The sequence below is a fragment of the Sesamum indicum genome, linkage group LG9 (genome assembly GCF_026168435.1).
Source record: "Sesamum indicum cultivar Baizhima isolate 11 linkage group LG9, ASM2616843v1, whole genome shotgun sequence".
Taxonomy (NCBI): Eukaryota; Viridiplantae; Streptophyta; class Magnoliopsida; order Lamiales; family Pedaliaceae; genus Sesamum; species Sesamum indicum.
In genome coordinates, this window is record NC_142665.1 from 6,584,811 (window position 1) to 6,603,481 (window position 18,671).

At 34.8% G+C, this 18,671-nt stretch overlaps 4 protein-coding genes across 4 annotated transcripts; 2 read left to right on the forward strand and 2 right to left on the reverse strand.

The window, feature by feature from the left end:
- Nucleotides 1-691: 691 nt before the first annotated feature.
- On the reverse strand, nt 692-1,200 carry LOC105170809 (photosystem II 5 kDa protein, chloroplastic). Its single transcript, XM_011091729.3, has one exon. It carries the CDS (start codon nt 1,116-1,118, stop codon nt 813-815), a length of 306 nt encoding a protein of 101 aa, XP_011090031.1. The 5' UTR covers nt 1,119-1,200; the 3' UTR covers nt 692-812.
- Nucleotides 1,201-4,108: 2,908 nt separating this feature from the next.
- On the forward strand, nt 4,109-6,970 carry LOC105170810 (uncharacterized). Its single transcript, XM_011091730.3, has 5 exons — nt 4,109-4,611; nt 4,717-5,031; nt 5,255-5,434; nt 6,003-6,221; nt 6,309-6,970. The coding sequence occupies exons 1-5, from the start codon at nt 4,144-4,146 to the stop codon at nt 6,765-6,767; spliced, it is 1,641 nt and encodes a 546-aa protein (XP_011090032.1). The 5' UTR covers nt 4,109-4,143; the 3' UTR covers nt 6,768-6,970.
- Nucleotides 6,971-7,776: 806 nt separating this feature from the next.
- Nucleotides 7,777-10,937, reverse strand: LOC105170811 (phenylacetaldehyde reductase-like). Its single transcript, XM_011091731.3, has 6 exons — nt 10,761-10,937; nt 10,258-10,427; nt 9,704-9,892; nt 9,200-9,362; nt 8,579-8,765; nt 7,777-8,091 (listed from the first exon to the last, which is right to left on the reverse strand). Exons 1-6 carry the CDS (start codon nt 10,876-10,878, stop codon nt 7,950-7,952), a joined length of 969 nt encoding a protein of 322 aa, XP_011090033.2. The 5' UTR covers nt 10,879-10,937; the 3' UTR covers nt 7,777-7,949.
- Nucleotides 10,938-17,427: 6,490 nt separating this feature from the next.
- Nucleotides 17,428-18,388, forward strand: LOC148786839 (uncharacterized). The gene is made up of 2 exons (XM_088884652.1): nt 17,428-17,978; nt 18,038-18,388. Exons 1-2 carry the CDS (start codon nt 17,742-17,744, stop codon nt 18,386-18,388), a joined length of 588 nt encoding a protein of 195 aa, XP_088740778.1. The 5' UTR covers nt 17,428-17,741.
- The last annotated feature ends 283 nt before the right edge of the window (nt 18,389-18,671 follow it).

The following is an 18,671-nucleotide window of genomic DNA, read 5'->3' on the forward strand; positions in this document are numbered from 1 at the left end:
ATGTTATTGATTTAGAGAAACTTCCTTTTTCTCCTTGAACCATATCATTCTGCTACACTTTCATCCGCCAGTCCAATTCTTCTGTTTTTCATTCTTCTTGTACTTTATTTCTTCTTATTAGGAATTTCAAGATTGTGTGTAGTTATAGAAACTTGACAATGCAAAAATATTATAGATTTTCATGTGTGGGTCGATCACAAGTTCCTCCTGTGTTTATATTTTGGAATTGTCACACATCTTAGGATGTAGACATTCAGTTGAAATGAATGCATTCTTCAAATTTTTTTGAATTATTAACCAACATGCGAAATTTTGTATAATCTTAATTCAATTTATAATTGAATCAAATTTCAATTGAATTCAACATGAGCGATGTTTTTAAGTATATTTCATCATTTTTCACTAATGGAATTAAAATTTACCGGTGCTTAAAAGCTTATCAACTACAAAATTATGTTTAAATTGAGTTTATTAAGTTCAAAACAATATTCCAAAATTGATTGAGAAAATCATACTATCTCTAATATGTTGTTAAATATTATTTTTTGATAAACTGCAACAATAATTATAAATAAATTCAGTATATTGAATATTGATTATTAATATAGTTGAATTGTTTTTATAATTAAAAATTATGACTTAAGTCTAACTGAATCACGAAAATACAAAAGAAATGATATGGTGGTAAAAGTAATGTGAACAAGAGTAACACCTTCATTCATGATTCATAAACCAAAACAAGAACGAGAAAGGTTTTTACATCAAATTTGTCAACACTGATTCATCAACAAAAGCAGCACCTCCTCAGCATATCAATTGCGACAGATGCGGGCCGTCGGCATTGTGACGCAAATAGGCGCGTACTTCTTCTTCGCCTCGGAAGTCCCGGGCTTGGGCTCGTCGGCCATCGCAACTTTCGCCACGGAGCACGCAGCCGCCGCCGCCGCGGCGAACATCAAGTCCCTCCTGCTGCTGTTGCTCTTTTCGTCGGCCTTCACCGCCATCTTCTCGGGCTCGCTTGAGGCCCTCACCACCACGGCTCCGCGGCGAGCGCCGGCGGGGACATGCTTGGCTGCGGCGCCACCCAAGAACGAGGCTGTCATGGTTATGGAAGCCATTGGGCAGGTGTGGGTTGATAGTTGTGGAAATGTTTGGAGTGTGAGTTAAGGGGCAGTTTGGGTGAGTCTGAGTTAGTTAAACAGAGACACAGAAAGTAGTGATTGATTCATACAAATTTGATCCATTTTCTTATCCCAAAATTGAGATGTGACCCAATGGTTCCGTGACACGTGTCCAGTTCTATCTGCCCATGAAGTATTGGTGGCTCTGTGTATTTTGTCTTTTTTATTTTCTGAAATTAATTCCTTTAATATTTTTTGTATGGTGATCACTCTTTTCTTTTCTTTGTTTTAATTAAATTGACCTTCTTGAAATATATAAGATGTGCAAAAACAGTTGTGAGCTCAATCAAATATTTAACGTCTCAACAGTACAGCCTCATCACCACAATTTGAATGCTATAAAAGATTTGTGATTAGAATAAGATTACCATAATTTTATCCTTATTTACTATCTACTATTAAATTTTGAATTGTTTGAAGATTTTACAAAATTTCACGTATTCATTAATTTAAATTTTTAATATAGTAAAAAAAATTATATATATTATAATCAATAGCATATTATTAGAAAGAATTTCTTAATAATAAAAAAGAAACACATTTCCCAAGAATGATTAGCCCATTCAAAGGCAGTTTCCAGTATGAGCATATGTATGTAGTATGGTGCATAATAAGACATATGACTGCGTTTTTTCATGATTTCTCAACCAACCATCATCATATTTTGCAACCAACTACTATCCTTTTTAATAAAAATTGAATTTTCCAAGTGTGTTTTAATTAATTAATTAATTAGCCCTTCAAACGGTCATTAGCAATACAACATCGGAAATTGTACAACTTCATTAAATTAAACTTGGTTAGGACATCCATTTGTCAATGTTTAAATGAGGATTAATTACAACAATATCGATACATAATTAATATAATTACAGACATTATATAAAACGCTTTCTCTTAAGATTATCAAAATCTTTATTCTACATTTTACGATAAGTCAGTATTTTGTCTGAACGGCTGCTAATATTTTAAAATTTGATGGGTGGTTAATGTTATATAATAATTATTAAACGACTCGTATTATTTTAACATGTACGTCGTTCGCTTCCAGCCTGAACCCATAAATTCTTGACGAGAGCCAAAAAAAAGTCGAAATTTAATTGTATATTAGTGATCATGCTAAGTTACAATATTGCAGATGAAATAACAATTTTGAAAATAGATTTTCAATCTTAAGAAATAAAATTATATTTCAGACGAATTTAAGACATCCATAAATATAAAAAAAAAACAATTAAGACACGAACAGAATAACGAACCCGACATATGACAGTACCCAACATTAAACATCACTAAACCATAAATAGAAAGAATATAGAATGTAAAGCGACTTAAATGAACTGCAGTGTCAAACCATCAATATCTCATTTTAATATTGTATGACAATATTACATTAATACATATTGTCTATACCTTATATTAAAAATTTTAATATAATCATATTTCTTGAATTTTCAAGATAAATATTTAATTATGAATTTAATATAACTTACTTTCTTATAATATTATAAATGAACAAATTACACGTTTAATTATAAAAAAAAAAAACAGCAATTTAGCCCATTGTCTAGGAAGATAAATTGCTTCATCTTGAAAAATATAAAAAGATAAATTACTGTATTTTTAAAAATATAGAAATATATATTATTAATTTTATAAAAAAAATAATTTATTTATTTATAATATTATAAAGAAATTGTTTGTATTTTTTGGGTTCAATTATAAATTAATTTAAAAATGTGATAGAAAATGTGGTTGGGACAGTAAAGACAGGAGCTGATAGGTATGGTGTGTGTGTGTGTGTGTCGGCTTTTTTGTTGGAATTTGGCTCCTCCTCAGTCCTCAGTCCTCAGTCCTCAGTGCTCACACTCTTCTTGCATTATGTGCTGAATTAATTACATTCACGAACACGAACCATCAATTTCTCTCCCTTCACCCTTTTTGCCACCTCAAAATTAATCTCCATCTTCCATTACTATTATTAATAAGAAAAAGAAAAAAAAAAACAGATGGACACAAAATAAAGTACCCTTTGCTCAAAATTCTTACATATTACTTTGTGAAAACATAGGATGATTGTGTACCACATTTACATAATAAAATTTATGCATAATTACACTCTCCTTCTCTAAAATTTGATGTAGTTATACATAAAAGTTTTATGGTTTGAAAAGTTACATTTAGTACTCCTAAGGTTTGTTTTTGTATAACAAATTAGTTCATTCGTTAGTCAAAATCCATTGAATTTGTTAAAATTAATAAAAAACAAATTGAACAGAAATTGATATTCACCCTTGATTGACTTACTATTGACTTATTGGAGGTCAAATAAATCTCTTGTGACTAAACTAACCTTATAACGGTGAAGATATACGTGTGAAAATATATAAGGTTAATTTGATCATAAAAATATTTATTTGGCCTATAGTAGATTAGCAATAAGTCAATTAATGATAAATATATATATTTTTATCTGATTTGTTTATTAATATCATCCGGTGAATTTTAACTAACTACTAGACCTACTTGTTAAACAAAAATAAATTTCAAGAGTATTAGATGAAAATTTTTAAATCACAAGAAAGTTACATGTAATTACACCAAATTTTATGGGAGCATAGTGCAATTATCAATAAAATTTATATATAAGTTTCTATTACTTAAATAACCCTTTATTTAAATTTCTTTTTTTAATGTATGAAAATGATTTTACTTTTTATTTATACTAATTTCATTTTTATAAATTAAAGAACAAATTTGGCTAAAATTTAATTTATTATTATTTGATAGGAAAAAGAAAGATATAATTATTGGTTATGATTAAGGGAGAAATGAATCGTTTATTCATTGTTTAATGCAATTTGCATTTAATAATCAAAGTATCTCTCTACCGTTAAATTCAAATTTATTAGAACCTCTCAGTTTCTTACCAACAGCAAGAAGCCCACAGACAGCCGGGAGCATGTCTTCAACAACATCAAGAAGAACCAAATGGCATCCTCCTCCGCCCACTCCCAAGATCCTCCACTTCACCCTCAGCCGCAGGACCCGCCGGAAACAGCCCACCCCAACCACCCATCATCGCCGCCGCAGCAGCAACCCTTTACTCTTTATGAACCATGGCAACCTCTCTTCCAGGGAAAATCTTGAGAACCACTTTGATCGAGAAAACAATGAGTTGAATGAAGCCCGCCTGCTTTTCTTGAATTCTAACTCGAGGGTTGAGAGGCGAGGGAGAGTGGAAGAGGAGTGCGGTGGTGGAGGAGGGGGCAACGGGTTTGAGGAGGAGAAGTGGATGTTTCAGGCGGAGATGCTGAGGGCTGAGTGTAATATCTTGAGAATGGAAAGAGAGTTTGCTTTGAAGAAGTTGGAGAGGAATAGAGTTAAGATGGAGAGAGCTCTCCGATCAGCTGTTCACACACTTGTCTCTGTAAGTCCTACATTTTTATCTTCTTCTCTTTTCTTGTTCTATTTGAATTTCATTTCTTTCTTACTATAAGGTCTTTCTGGTTTCAAATGTCCTGTTGATTTGTAGGGAAGAAAGAAGATTTTTGAAGGGAAGAATGTGAATGTTCTGTTGGAGAAAGAGATTGAAGAGTTATCGGAGAAGTTAGAGGAATTGCACAAGAGTTCAAGAATGAAAGATTATAAAGTTAGAAAATGCAGTAATTTTGACAAGAAAGCATGGATTTTGCAGCGTCGACTAGAAAAGCTAGGAGAATCATCAGATGATAGTTCTCTCAAAGAGCTGCAAATACTGCCCCAATCAAGCTCTTCCATCAACACTAGTTGCAACGTTGATAAACAGAGCTGTGTTACGAATGGCAAAGCCGAAAGTAAATCCACTGAAGTAAGAAAAGCTATTACTTCTCATTTTATCAGTATCCTTTGTGTATGTTAATTCGGGCATTAATGCATATTCAAATGTGTTATTTAGCTTATCAAGAATGATTCGCCGTCCCATTTCTAACCAAGATACAATGCATTTTCATATCTCTTACGTTCTTGTGTCGGTATACCACACTGTTTTCTTGTGGGCTATGAATGGATTTTGGACGAAAAATGACGTGCAGGTGGATGAGCTAAGGAAGAAAATGGAGGGACTATCAAAAGGGATGTTAGATAGAGTGGAGGAAGAGTATGGCTCCATGCTTTCTACTACAGCAAATTGCTCTATTGCCAGCTCGGCTTCTACTTCCAAGGGAATTGATTGTCCCAATTTCTCTAGTTTTCCAACCAGACAAATGCATCAGGTATCGTCCTTGACACTTTCTTTGTTTGTATTTTAAATCGGCATTTCAAATGAGTGTTGTACTGTTAAGCATATGACTTCTTCAATTATTTGCTTTCTGGTACAATAATGTTTTTGCCTTGGGGCTAATCTAGTATTTTAATTGTATTTAAGTATGTTTGGCTAGTTTGCTTCACACTGCCCAAAACCCTTTGTCTCTAGTTAAATACGCGAAAACTTAGGATTGGACCACTCTTATTAGTTCTACAACCTGATTTCCTTACATTTTTTCTTATGTTTCTTGTTTTCTTGTTGGCTGAGAAGACTTCCAGAATGTGTATCTGAGCACAGGCCTGACGGAATTCAAAATATGTTGTCCAAGATATTCCTACACCTTGAGTCAAACACATACTCTAGATTTAATAATATATGAAAATGTATTCTTGCACAGACTTGGATTTGGCGTCTTTCTGAACTTTTGTAACCATCTGCATCCAATTATTGAACTGGGCTAAAAGATTCATGCTAAAAGAGTTAAATCTGTAAGACTTATACATTTACATGCTGAAGAGATGTTTCTTCGCCGGCAGGAACCAACGTTGGACGAGGATAACAGATGCTCAGGACGTTGTAAGGCCATCATTGGCAGAATTGTGGAGCAAGTGAGGGCGGAGACTGAGCAATGGTCACAAATGCAAGAAATGCTGGGGAGGGTGAGGGGAGAAATGGAAGAACTGCAGGCGTCCCGTGATTTCTGGGAACATCGAGCGCATAATTCAGATAGCGAGATTCAGTCCCTTAAACATGCTGTATGGACCTTTGGGCATGTTCTTGGTTTTGTTTGTGTTCATTGTGGTGAATTTCTGTTATTTTACATAGTTTATGTGTTCTTTTAGGTGGAAGAATGGAAAGAGAAAGCTCATGGGTATGAAAACAAGGCCAATGAGCTGCAACTCCAACTATCTGTGCTTCAGGAGGAGCTTAAGAAATCTGAAGCAGAAGTAAAACTTGAGACAAACAGGGAGTTAAAGACAATTTCGGATCCTCCAAGAAAACAACTTGTAATGAAAAGTCATGTATTAAAATGTCACTTGAAGGAAAACCAATGTTGTGATGAATTTGAGAATGCCAAGGATGAGCTGAATATGGAAGAAAATAGGGTCACAACGCCGACGAAAGAGTTGGCGCCTATTTCTTTGGCTAAGCAGCTTGCAAAGGAGAAGAGAATGCTTCTTCTTCGGTTAAGGGACAAGCGACACGATAGTGAGAGAGGCAACGAAAAGAGCAAACGATCACCATTGCGAGATATTGGAAATTCGTTGTCGTTGAGAGGACAAAATGGTTTTTCCTTTTAATTTGAGAAAGTGGTAAAAGGCAACTCCGATTGTCATAGTGATGGAAGAGGAAGGTAGCCAAAGGCATCTTTCCAGATTGCTGAATTCTTGTTCTCTATTTGCAGTGGTAGCCCAGAGAAGGCAAATTGTAAGTGTAATGCTATTCAGCTCTCTCAGAATGATGAATAAGCCCTTTTAGATTCGCATAACTTCAAATTAGCGACATCATTGATGAAGAAACCAAGTCCATGAACGTATCTTAAGCTTAAGCATTAATTATACTTAAACCCCTTCCAACATATGAAATTTTACACGTTTTCTTAAAAAACTTTTAAAATTACACTTACATCTTAGAGAATTCTTCATTTACACTTGACCTCATTTTGTTAGGTTTTGATCGAAAAATACGTTACATAAATTTTCAATTTTGCCTCTAGTATATATTTTTATACTTATAAATGGATAAATGTAATATATGTAACATCTTTGTATTTTTTTTCCTTTTAAGCATATTATTATCACATAAGAATGTTAAATAAGTGATAAAGCTAAACAGTTATGTAACTTTTTACAAACATTTTGTCTAAACCCTAACAAAACAGGTGTAAATGTTAATTTTATAACTTCTTTGGGAGAAAGTATAATTTTGCATTTTCAAAGGAGTTCTATGTGTAATCAACCCTGCATTTAAATTAATCGAGTGAAGTGTGAAGAAAGTATACACGTACTTGGGAAAAGGGTTATACTCTATAATGAGGGCTTAGGTGATTAACCCTACTTTCTTTTGGTTTTGGGGGCTGATTTCAATAAAATTGTCGAATATAAGTGCGGGGCTAACCTCTAGTAGTTAGTAGCCCACTCTCTATTTGTGCTAAGCCTGTCCTAACTTAGATTATTTGCCTTATTACACTGTTATAATTTGTCAGTACTATTATAATTTGGTACAAAAGTATGACAAATTATTGAATAGGCTTCCAGGTGCAGAACCAATGTAATAGATTAAGTGCAACTTTCTATCAGTGTGTGTGTGTGAACAGAAATATTACTTATCAATTACCATTGAAGGACAGGACACAAGTTTATTATTCATGTTCCACTAGAGTATGTGTGGAACTTTTTAGGGTTCCAAGTGATCAAACATAGGATGTTTATATGGTGCAACATACCGACTGTAAGACAGATAGGCCCTCAAATAGCTGATGGTTATTTAAAAAAGTTCATATCTTTCAAGCTTTCAACAGATTCCTTGATTCCTTCTTCAAGAGAAGTGAACACAACACCTAGGGCTTTTGCTTTTTCTTTCGACACCTGGTAGGTGGGAACAAACGGCTTGTCATCCGCACACCTGTACAAGGAAATCCCCGAAAAATAAATAAATAATCAATATCGTGAGCGAGTGAAATTTATTACGACAAAGGACTTCGATTGTTTTGTCATGCAAGTATGCTGGAAGGAGGTACAATACCGAGCCATCATTTGAAAATTAGAAGGGAAGATGTATGAAAATTATGCAATTAATGGTTAGAACCAGAATAAAGATCGTCGGTATCAATTTTGCAACTCTAACGAATTTCCCCACACAAAGCGTTTGGTTGATAACGCAGCAGCTTACTTGATTTGTACACACTCAGATGCGACATAGCTTCACATACTCAAGCAACATAACAACAGCTATCTGTTAATAAAGAAGTTATAGGATGCAAGAACGAGAGTACCAAAATGCTAATCAAAAGAAGAAATACTACTCAAAATAAATATAAGGAATGGGATACTCATTGATCAAAGTTTCACATAATATATGAAATTAAAAGTCAATAACAACAAGGACTTACTTTTCAGGAAGTTCGAGAGAAGGGTACAGTTCACGCAGGATTTTCACGACCTCTGAGAAGTGTGCAACCTTCTCCACCAAACAGTATCTTCCGTTGGCCGAAGGATTCTCAAATGCCAATATATGTGCATTTGCCACATCTTTGACGTTTATCCATCCAAAGGTAGAATTTGGATATGTTTCTCCACCTGCTTGTTCCGAGACGAAGAGTAGAGAATTCCAATGTAAAGTTCTTAATATCCCAATGCAAAAACCAAAAATTATGTAAAGAGGCAAAAGCATTTGATCTGATCCACCATTGCTTTCGGCTAGGAAAAGATAAAGTAGAATTTCTCATTTGATCTGCATATCACCATTAATTTACTTATCTGCATATTACCAGTAGTTTTGACTTACTAAAATATCTAAATTTTTCTATTGAGCAATTTTTGTTTTCCAACAAAAACAAAAAGAAGAAACAAACAGGGATCGAAAGGAAAGGAACACATTACAGGAAATGGATGAAAAAATCCCAAAATTTATATACCAAAGCAAAGAAATTATGTAGTTTAAAAGATATTAGCAGGTGAATCAATTATAGATATGATGAGGGACTAAAATCTAAGGACCTGCTGGAACTTACCATTTATCAAGTTCAGAATAGCAGCGCAACTTGTGTTGAGTGTTGGCTGCAACAATGGACCAATTACCATCCCAGGGTTTATGGTAACCATGTCTATTCCTTTCTCTTTTACAAACTCCCAGGCAGCATCCTCAGCCAATGTCTTTGAAAGCAAATGCCATTGCTGGTGGAAGCAGTACGACATACACAAGCAGAACCAAAGTGACATTTATCATGGGAAATATGTGAGAACAAAGAAGAAAAATAAGAATGTCAAGAATCATGGAATCAGTAGTCAATCACCAAATTAGTGACAACAAACCCTTGTTGCAACAAATTTGATTACTGCTCTAATATTTCTTGTCAATGTTGAAATAAATGAATATTTACCATATTTAATAATTTAAACTGAGAAAACTACTAGATTTTGTGGAAATTGACCTAAAGAAGTAACCATACGACATCCTCTGCATCTAGTTATAGGATTAGCATTTCCCAAAAATAGAAGAGGAATAGAACTCTGACCTGCATTTCTTTGCAAAGCTCTGGATTGGACCACCAACTCTCATCCACCACCACTTCAGGTGTCCGACGTTTACCATTGTGTACAACAGCAGCTAAAGAAGATGTCAGCACTACCCTTTTAATGGATGGCGTTTTTGCACATGAGGCAAGGACATTGATAGTCCCCTTCAATTGAGAAATCAATTCTGCCTGGGGAAAGTGAAAACTGACTTAAGCAAAAAATGCTGCTACAAGTGATAAACTTAGCTGGATGAACCAAGAACTTAAAGAAATGTCTTATTTTCAGTTAAACTGACTACAAAAGGTGTCAATCTAATAAGCAGCTTAATAAATGAGTTCTATAGAGAAATAGAATGACCACACTACCTTCAGTCTAATAGCATAATTCATAATCCAAACTAAGCCAGACAGCAAAATAGTATAGTAAAAGTTGAGGCCTCTGAAATAAATGCCAGCTCTGGCATGATTGCCTTTTTCCATCAACAAGTTTCTAGTCTCCTGAGATAGTGTGACGGCAACAATTTACAAAAGAAAAAGGATAAGGGGGCAGGGACCTGTGGGTTAGTGACTGCATGGTAGAAAGGGGATGCAGTGTGAAAAACGCCAACGCATCCCTCAACTACAGAATCAAAGGACCCTTCTTCCAGTAGGTTTGCTTTAAGCAAGTGAAGCCTCTCCTTGGCTCCATCCAGTGAAAGTAAGTGCTGTGTCTTCTTTGGATCATCTACACAGTATTCCAAATTATCATAACGAATTTCAAAACAAGAATTGTACACACAAAAAACAACACCAACAAAACCCCATCTTTTTCAAAGCTCCATGGCAGTTACCAAGACACAATCTCTTATAACTCTACAAAACAAAATTAACATGAAAACGAATGCAACAAAGCTCATATCACCAAATAATCTGTATCACAAACAAAACCGAATTCCATAAAATCAAAAACAGAGACGAATTCAACAGTAAATTATCAAAGTAAGCCTCTATTGTGCTAATCAAAATACCAGAAACACATAAAAACAGAAATGAAGGGGTTTAGAAGGGTTTTACTGACTGGGGTCCCAATCAGATGCCTTGACGGTATAACCACGCTGGAGCAAGAATTTGACAATCCAGGAGCCAATGTACCCTGATGCTCCAGTCACGCAAACAGTCTTCATCGCCACGCTCATTCTGCTGCTTCTTACCGCTCGTCTCTTTCTACTCTGCGCAATGCGTGCGAGGTTTTTACGTAGATATAGTTGAATTTAATATATGTTCACAATATGCAACATTAATATATTTATAAATATTAGTATAATATTGATATAACTATTATATTATATTATTGAACAATATAGGTTAATCGGGCTATCAAACTTTAGATCAGACCATTAGATATGATAAAACTTACAAAAAAATACATTTGGTAAAGTTTTAGACTTATTGGATATATGGATGTCGAGATATCGTACTCGAAACATAAGACTAATAATTTACGAAGGTATATCGTTGAATCAAACCATTTGATTTTAAATCATACTGTCAGATATGATGTAATAGACACAGTCTTGTATATATTTAAATTTCGTATGAATCGGGTACTCGAATTTTAAGATATTGTAATTAGTGATTAAATTTTTTAATCTCATTATATATATAATAAAATAATAATTAGAATTGTTCAACCATCATCATCATCATCATCATCATCATCATTATTATTATTGTTATTATTATTATTATTATTATTATTTTTTTTTTTTAGATTAATTAATAGGAATTACTAAATTTTGACATAAATTTATAAATAATAAAAAATCATAAGTGAATTACTTGTCAATTTAAAAATATATAAATGTAATACAAATATATATTAAAATATTACATAAAGTTTATATATATCATATTAAATAATAATTAAATATTATAATTTATTAAGTTGTTGATTAAATTTATTGTTTGTATAAAGATTAAATGTATAAGTACCATAATTTATCATTATCCAAAATAAAATGTATGGTATTGATTAATAATTATAATATATGGTCAATTTTGATTATAAACTGATCAAATATTAAATATAAAATTAAATATATAACAAAGTCAAAAATAAAAATATATATCAAAAATAAAATAAAATATTGAGCTGGTGAAAACTCAACCTCAGCTCGAGTCGAGCCGGCTCGACTCATCTGCCACTCCTAAGCAAGAATATCGAGCTCCCTACTCATTTTCTTTAATTCATCGTTATATTACGGTTTATCAATTTTCTTTCCAAATTCAATTACTCATTTAAGTATCAAAGTGCTAATTTCTTTTCGCGTGTTAATTCCTTTTTATTTAGTACTTTCAAGAAGATTTTTTAATACGCCATCATATATAATAAATAAATTAATTCAAATTTGATCAAATAAAAAACAAGACTCCAGAAAGTTATACAAAAGTAACTGAAACCACTTGAAATGATAATAGCCAAGTGAATCAAGAATATACAACGATGGGTAAGGCGCATATATCAAGGATGGATCAAAGTCTATTAGGGACCCAACCCAACTTGTATATAGGTCTGACTAAATTTTATTGGGTGAATAGTAATTTGTCCGTATATGATATTGAAAATGAGTAAATTACCTCCTATAAAAAATAAATAGTAATTTATCCCCTGCATTTTAAAAAATGAAGCAGCTTACCGCACTACTTGAGGTGGTAATTTTTTAAAATATAGGGAGATAAATTACTACATTTTAAAAAAAATTGGGGGATAAATTGCTATTTTATTTTTTATAAGGGGGTTGTTTGCTATTTTTCAGAATACAGATAAGTAGATTGCAATTTACCCAATTTTTGTTGATTCTAGACTTCTAGAGCTCATGCATTGGACGGAAACACTCTATTGTTGGTAGTGGATTTTTTTTAAATTAACTAGCCGTTGCGGCATACTGTACCCACGTGCATATAATAAATAATACTTTATATTTTAAAATATATTATGAATAGAAAAATATACATTATATTTCTAGATTAAATAATATATAAAAATGTATTCTTGCGCAGACTTAGATTTGGCATCTTTCTGAACTTTTGTAACCATCTGCATCCAATTATTGAACTGGGCTAAAAGATTCATGCTAAAGGAGTTAAATCTGTAAGACTTATACATTTACATGCTGAAGAGATGTTTCTTCGCCGGCAGGAACCAACGTTGGACGAGGATAACAGATGCTCAGGACGTTGTAAGGCCATCATTGGCAGAATTGTGGAGCAAGTGAGGGCGGAGACTGAGCAATGGTCACAAATGCAAGAAATGCTGGGGAGGGTGAGGGAAGAAATGGAAGAACTGCAGGCGTCCCGTGATTTCTGGGAACATCGAGCGCATAATTCAGATAGCGAGATTCAGTCCCTTAAACATGCTGTATGGACCTTTGGGCATGTTCTTGGTTTTGTTTGTGTTCATTGTGGTGAATTTATGTTATTTTACATAGTTTATGTTTTCTTTTAGGCGGAAGAATGGAAAGAGAAAGCTCATGGGTATGAAAACAAGGCCAATGAGCTGCAACTCCAACTATCTGTGTTGGAAAAATATTTGGTTTCAAGTAATCGAAACGACGTTTTGAAATAATACAATCGAATTTAGAAATCAAAAGCAATTAAAGCCACGTTGGAAAAAATAACATAACACAATTAGAACGCTATTTATAACAAGAAATTTAAATCGAAAACTTACAACGATCGTAACAATTCTCAATCCAATTTTGAAGTCGTTAATTTTAAGCGAATCGCATAATTGCTGCTTGCTTTGAAGAAAATATACGCCCCGTATCAGCAGTGCACCGGGTTCAACGTAATTTCTCCCAAGATAAGAAGTTTACAGTTCTTTCGGTTTTAACACTATAACGAAGAACACCTCAATCAAACACTCAGAAGCTTATCGAAACAAGAGACTCAAATACCAAAATTTGAAAGAAATACGAATGCCAAGTGAAATAGGCCAATCGAGAGAGTGTTTAGGGAGAAGTGAGAATGTTGTGAAATCAAATGAAAGAATTTCAGCTTTATATAGAGAGCAATTCTTCCCAATTTAATGCAGAAATTGATACCGGCCATTAAGGCCTTCAATTTCCAAATTGAAACTTTCAGCAGTACATCCACTAACGGCTGAAAATTGAAGAATGGTAATCAATCCAAAAATTAAAACTTGAAATAGTAACCATGGGAATTTGATTTGATTAAAGAAAACCATTTGAATTTGAAATGAATGTACAATCCAAATATGCTGCAGTAAATCAAAACTTCTTTCTCTCCCTCATTCTAATCTTTGAATTTCAAGAAAGCCTTTAATAAAAATTTCAACAATCCCGCACAAATTCATAGATTTGAACTTAAACTTCTATGACTTGCTTTCAACAATGGTACCTTTCGGTTTGAACCACTGTCTAAATTATCTAACGTCAGTTATCAACAGGTTAAATGGAACTAAGCCTTGAATTTAAGCCTGTGAGTGTGACAACGTCTGTCAGTAACAACAAGCCACCAGCTTTGTGTTGATTTTTAGGGTTGACACTTATGCCATGTGTCCTGATCCTATTCATGAATGCTTTCAGGAATAACCCAATTCCTTAATTGCGGCCAATCAACGATATTCACTTAGTTGGGCGTCTCCAGGGATGCACTGCTAGCATCTCGTCTTTTAAGACTTGACCCCATTTAGAGATAAACTCTTACTATACTTGCAGTAGTAGCACCTTGCAGAATTTCAGGAGACAGACTCCATATACAAAGTATCAGTCTATTTGGTGCTCTGACATACCCTTACGACTTGTTGATACCACATTGAACCTTCTTTGTGGGATCTCCACTCAAAAGGTTGGGTTGCCGTCGTAGGTACATCACTCATGGGTTTTCAATCCCATCCCCAATCTGGACTTATGAACTTATGACAGATTCAATCCTTTCGTCAAAGGATCAGCCACATTGTCCTTTGTTCCCACAAAGTCAATGCCTATTACTCTGTCTGACACTAATGCGTTTATAGACTTCAGTCTAACTTGGATGTGTCGTTTGGTCTTTTGATTGTATTTACAACTCCTTACCTTTGCTATTGTGGTTTGGCTGTCACAATGTACAACAATCGATAGAAGAGGCTGACTTACAATAAGAAGTTGTGATAACAACCCAAATAGCCATTCTGCCTCGGTACCAGTCGTATCTAACGCACATAACTCGACTTCAAACGTAGACCGGGTTATCAAAGTCTGTTTTGCAGACTTTCAGGAGATTGCGCCCCCACCTAAGGTAAAAACATATCCTGAGCACCCATTACTCCCGGAGTTTTTGGCTATCCAGCTAGCATCACTATATCCCTCAAGAACAACAGGGAATCTGCCATAATGTATGACCAGTGACACCGTGCCCTTTAGCTACCTTAGTACTCTATCCAAAGCACCCCAATGGGTTTTGTCAGGACAACTAGTGTATCTAGCCAGCTTAGAGACAGAAAATGATATATCGTCTCGTGCCATTTACCAGATACTGTAAGCTCTCAATAATTTGGGAATACCTTAGCTGTGCAACCGAAACACCACTTTCATTTTTTAATAAAGCTACAGAAGGATCATATGGTGTTTTAACAATTCTACTGTTTTGATAACCAAATTTCTCAATTATCTTCTTAACATAATGAGATTGAGAAATGGCAATTCCATCAGTTGACCGAGTCAACTTGATGCCAAGAATCACATTAACCTCACCATATCCTTCATTTCAAACTTGTTTTTCAAAAATGACTTGGTTTCGGTAATAATATCTAGACATGATCCTATTAACAGAATATCATCCACATACAGGTATAGAATTATCATTTTATCTCCTTCAACCTTGCAGTATATACATTTATCATTCTCATTTACAGTGAAGCCGGATGCAAGAATAGTTTTATCAAACTTTTTATGCCACTGTTTGGGTGCTTGTTTAAGTCCATATAGAGACTTAACAAGTTTACAAACTTTATACTCGTTACCATGAGCTACAAACCCCTCAGGCTGATCCATGTAAATTTCTTCCTTGAGTTCACCATACAAGAAGGCTGTTTTCACATCCATCTGATGAATTGAGAGATTATACACCGAAGCAAGTGCTATAAGCACTCGGATTGTAGTCAATCGAGCTACCGGAGAATAACTATTGAAATAGTCTATTCCATCCTTTTGTTTAAACCCTTTAGCCACCAATCTGGCTTTAAACTTATCTATGATCCCATCAGGTTTCAGTTTCCTTTTAAAGATCCACTTAGATCCAATAGTAGTACACCCCGGAGGGAGATCGACTAGCACCCATGTTCCGTTGGAAACAATGGGAGTCCATCTCACTTTTGCCAGCATCTTTCCACTGCTTGTCTTCTGAAGAAGCCATAGCATCTTTGAAAGTGATCGGATCATACTCGACGTTGTAAGTGACAAAGTCACTTCCAAAATCCTTGGCAATCCTAGCTCTCTTACTTCGTCTAGGTTCATCTGACTCCTCATGAGTCTGATTAGAACTACTAGAACTAACCCCCACTTTTGATATCTTTTCCACATATTCAGGAATAGATGTTGAGGCAAGTGAATCATCAAGCGAAACATTTGAAGGTATTCCTATTTTTAAAGGAAATACATCTTCTAGAAACACAGCATCACGAAATTCGACTATTGTGTTGACCTCAATGCCTGGAATTTCTGATTTAATAATCAGAAATCTTAAGGCATAACTTGTCTCCACATAGCCCAAGAACACAGCATCGACAGTCTTAGGACCCAATTTCTTTCGTTTGTGTTCCGGGATCAGCACTTTTGCTAGGCACCCCCACACTCGAAAGTATTTGAGGCTTGGTTTCCTACCTTTCCACAACTTGAAAGGAGTACTCGTATTGTGTTTCAGAGGGACTCTATTCAGAATATGGCAAGCCGTATTCAAAGCCTCTCCCCACAAATACTTTGGTAACCCAGAGTTAGTAGGAGACAGTTAATCATGTCTTTAAATGTTCTATTCTTTCGTTCAACCATTCCATTAGACGAAGGGGAATAAGGAGGAGTCTCTTCATGATTAATGCCAAAAGTTTGACAATATTCATTGAACTTACTCGACTCATACTCTCTTCCTCTATCGAACCTTAGTCTTTTAAGTTTCTTACCAGTTTAGGTTTTTGCTTTATTTTTAAACAAAATAAATTTGTCTAACGCTTCATCCTTATTTTTCATGAGAAACACATAACAATATCTACTGCAATCATCTATAAAGGTGATAAAATATCGTTTGTGGTCCCTGGTCAAAACTCCATTGAACTCACAAATATCAGTGTGAACTAAATCAAGTATTTCTGAATCCCTTTCAATTGACTGATAGGGTTTCCTAACTTGTTTAGCTTCTACACAAACTTGGCATTTGTGATTTCGTTCAATATTTTGACTAGGAATTAAATTCAAATTTATCATTCGTTTGATCGAATTGAAATTTAAATGACCTAACCTACTATGCCACAGAGTAGAAGATTCAACATTCAATATAATAGAATCAGAAACATCAATTTTATTATTATCAACTCGAACTTTAAACAAGCCATCGTCTAAATAGCCTTTACCGACAAAAATACAAAATTGCTGAATTGCAACTTTATTAAGTATATTTGGCTAGTTTGCTTCACACTGCCCAAAACCCTTTGTCTCTAGTTAAATATGCGAAAACATAGGATTGGACCACTCTTATTAGTTCTACAACCTGATTTCCTTACATTTTTTCTTATGTTTCTTGTTTTCTAGTTGGCTGAGAAGACTTCCAGAATGTGTATCTGAGCACAGGCCTGACGGAATTCAAAATATGTTGTCCAAGATATTCCTACACCTTGAGTCAAACACATACTCTAGATTTAATAATATATAAAAATGTATTCTTGCACAGACTTGGATTTGGCGTCTTTCTGAACTTTTGTAACCATCTGCATCCAATTATTGAACTGGGCTAAAAGATTCATGCTAAAGGAGTTAAATCTGTAAGACTTATACATCTACATGCTGAAGAGATGTTTCTTCGTCGGCAGGAACCAACGTTGGACGAGGATAACAGATGCTCAGGACGTTGTAAGGCCATCATTGGCAGAATTGTGGAGCAAGTGAGGGCGGAGACTGAGCAATGGTCACAAATGCAAGAAATGCTGGGGAGGGTGAGGGGAGAAATGGAAGAACTGCAGGCGTCCCGTGATTTCTGGGAACATCGAGCGCATAATTCAGATAGCGAGATTCAGTCCCTTAAACATGCTGTGTTTGTGTTCATTGTGGTGAATTTTTGTTATTTTACATAGTTTATGTGTTCTTTTAGGTGGAAGAATGGAAAGAGAAAGCTCATGGGTATGAAAACAAGGCCAATGAGCTGCAACTCCAACTATCTGTGCTTCAGGAGGAGCTTAAGAAATCTGAAGCAGAAGTAAAACTTGAGACAAACAGGGAGTTAAAGACGATTTCGGATCCTCCAAGAAAACAACTTGTAATGAAAAGTCATGTATTAAAATGTCACTTGAAGGAAAACCAATGTTGTGATGAATTTGAGAATGCCAAGGATGAGCTGAATATGGAAGAAAATAGGGTCACAACGCCGACGAAAGAGTTGGCGCCTATTTCTTTGGCTAAGCAGCTTGCAAAGGAGAAGAGAATGCTTGAGTGTCATGCTTGACTAGAAACTTCTCGGGAAGCTTCATCTCAGCATCAGCCAGAGCATGCTCAAGGTTGATAATCTCATGAGTCTGTTCAGCTACAGACCGGTCCTCAATCATTTGATACCTCATGAACTTGGAAACAGAATACTTTTCGAGCCCTTGCTCTTTAGTATTATATTTTTGGTCCAATTCATCCTACATAGACTTAGCAGTGTAAGAATCGGAACAATAGACATTGAAGAGCGTATTTGACAGGGCTGACAAAATCGCTCCTCTGCCTATTTGATTCCATTTTGTCCA

What these genes read in the sequence shown, in the direction of transcription:
- LOC148786839 (XM_088884652.1), top strand. Translation starts at nt 17,742, where the DNA reads ATGTTTCTTCGTCGGCAGGAACCAACGTTGGACGAGGATAACAGATGC. An exon ending in TTCAGTCCCTTAAACATGCT is followed by an intron (nt 17,979 to 18,037) that starts GTGTTTGTGTTC and finishes GTGTTCTTTTAG; the next exon opens with GTGGAAGAATGGAAAGAGAA.
- LOC105170810 (XM_011091730.3), top strand. Translation starts at nt 4,144, where the DNA reads ATGTCTTCAACAACATCAAGAAGAACCAAATGGCATCCTCCTCCGCCC. An exon ending in CCGAAAGTAAATCCACTGAA is followed by an intron (nt 5,032 to 5,254) that starts GTAAGAAAAGCT and finishes AATGACGTGCAG; the next exon opens with GTGGATGAGCTAAGGAAGAA. An exon ending in CAACCAGACAAATGCATCAG is followed by an intron (nt 5,435 to 6,002) that starts GTATCGTCCTTG and finishes CTTCGCCGGCAG; the next exon opens with GAACCAACGTTGGACGAGGA.
- LOC105170811 (XM_011091731.3), bottom strand. Translation starts at nt 10,878, where the DNA reads ATGAGCGTGGCGATGAAGACTGTTTGCGTGACTGGAGCATCAGGGTAC. An exon ending in TATTCTGAACTTGATAAATG is followed by an intron (nt 8,766 to 9,199) that starts GTAAGTTCCAGC and finishes CGGAACAAGCAG; the next exon opens with GTGGAGAAACATATCCAAAT. An exon ending in TCTCTCGAACTTCCTGAAAA is followed by an intron (nt 8,092 to 8,578) that starts GTAAGTCCTTGT and finishes TTCCTTGTACAG; the next exon opens with GTGTGCGGATGACAAGCCGT.
- LOC105170809 (XM_011091729.3), bottom strand. Translation starts at nt 1,118, where the DNA reads ATGGCTTCCATAACCATGACAGCCTCGTTCTTGGGTGGCGCCGCAGCC.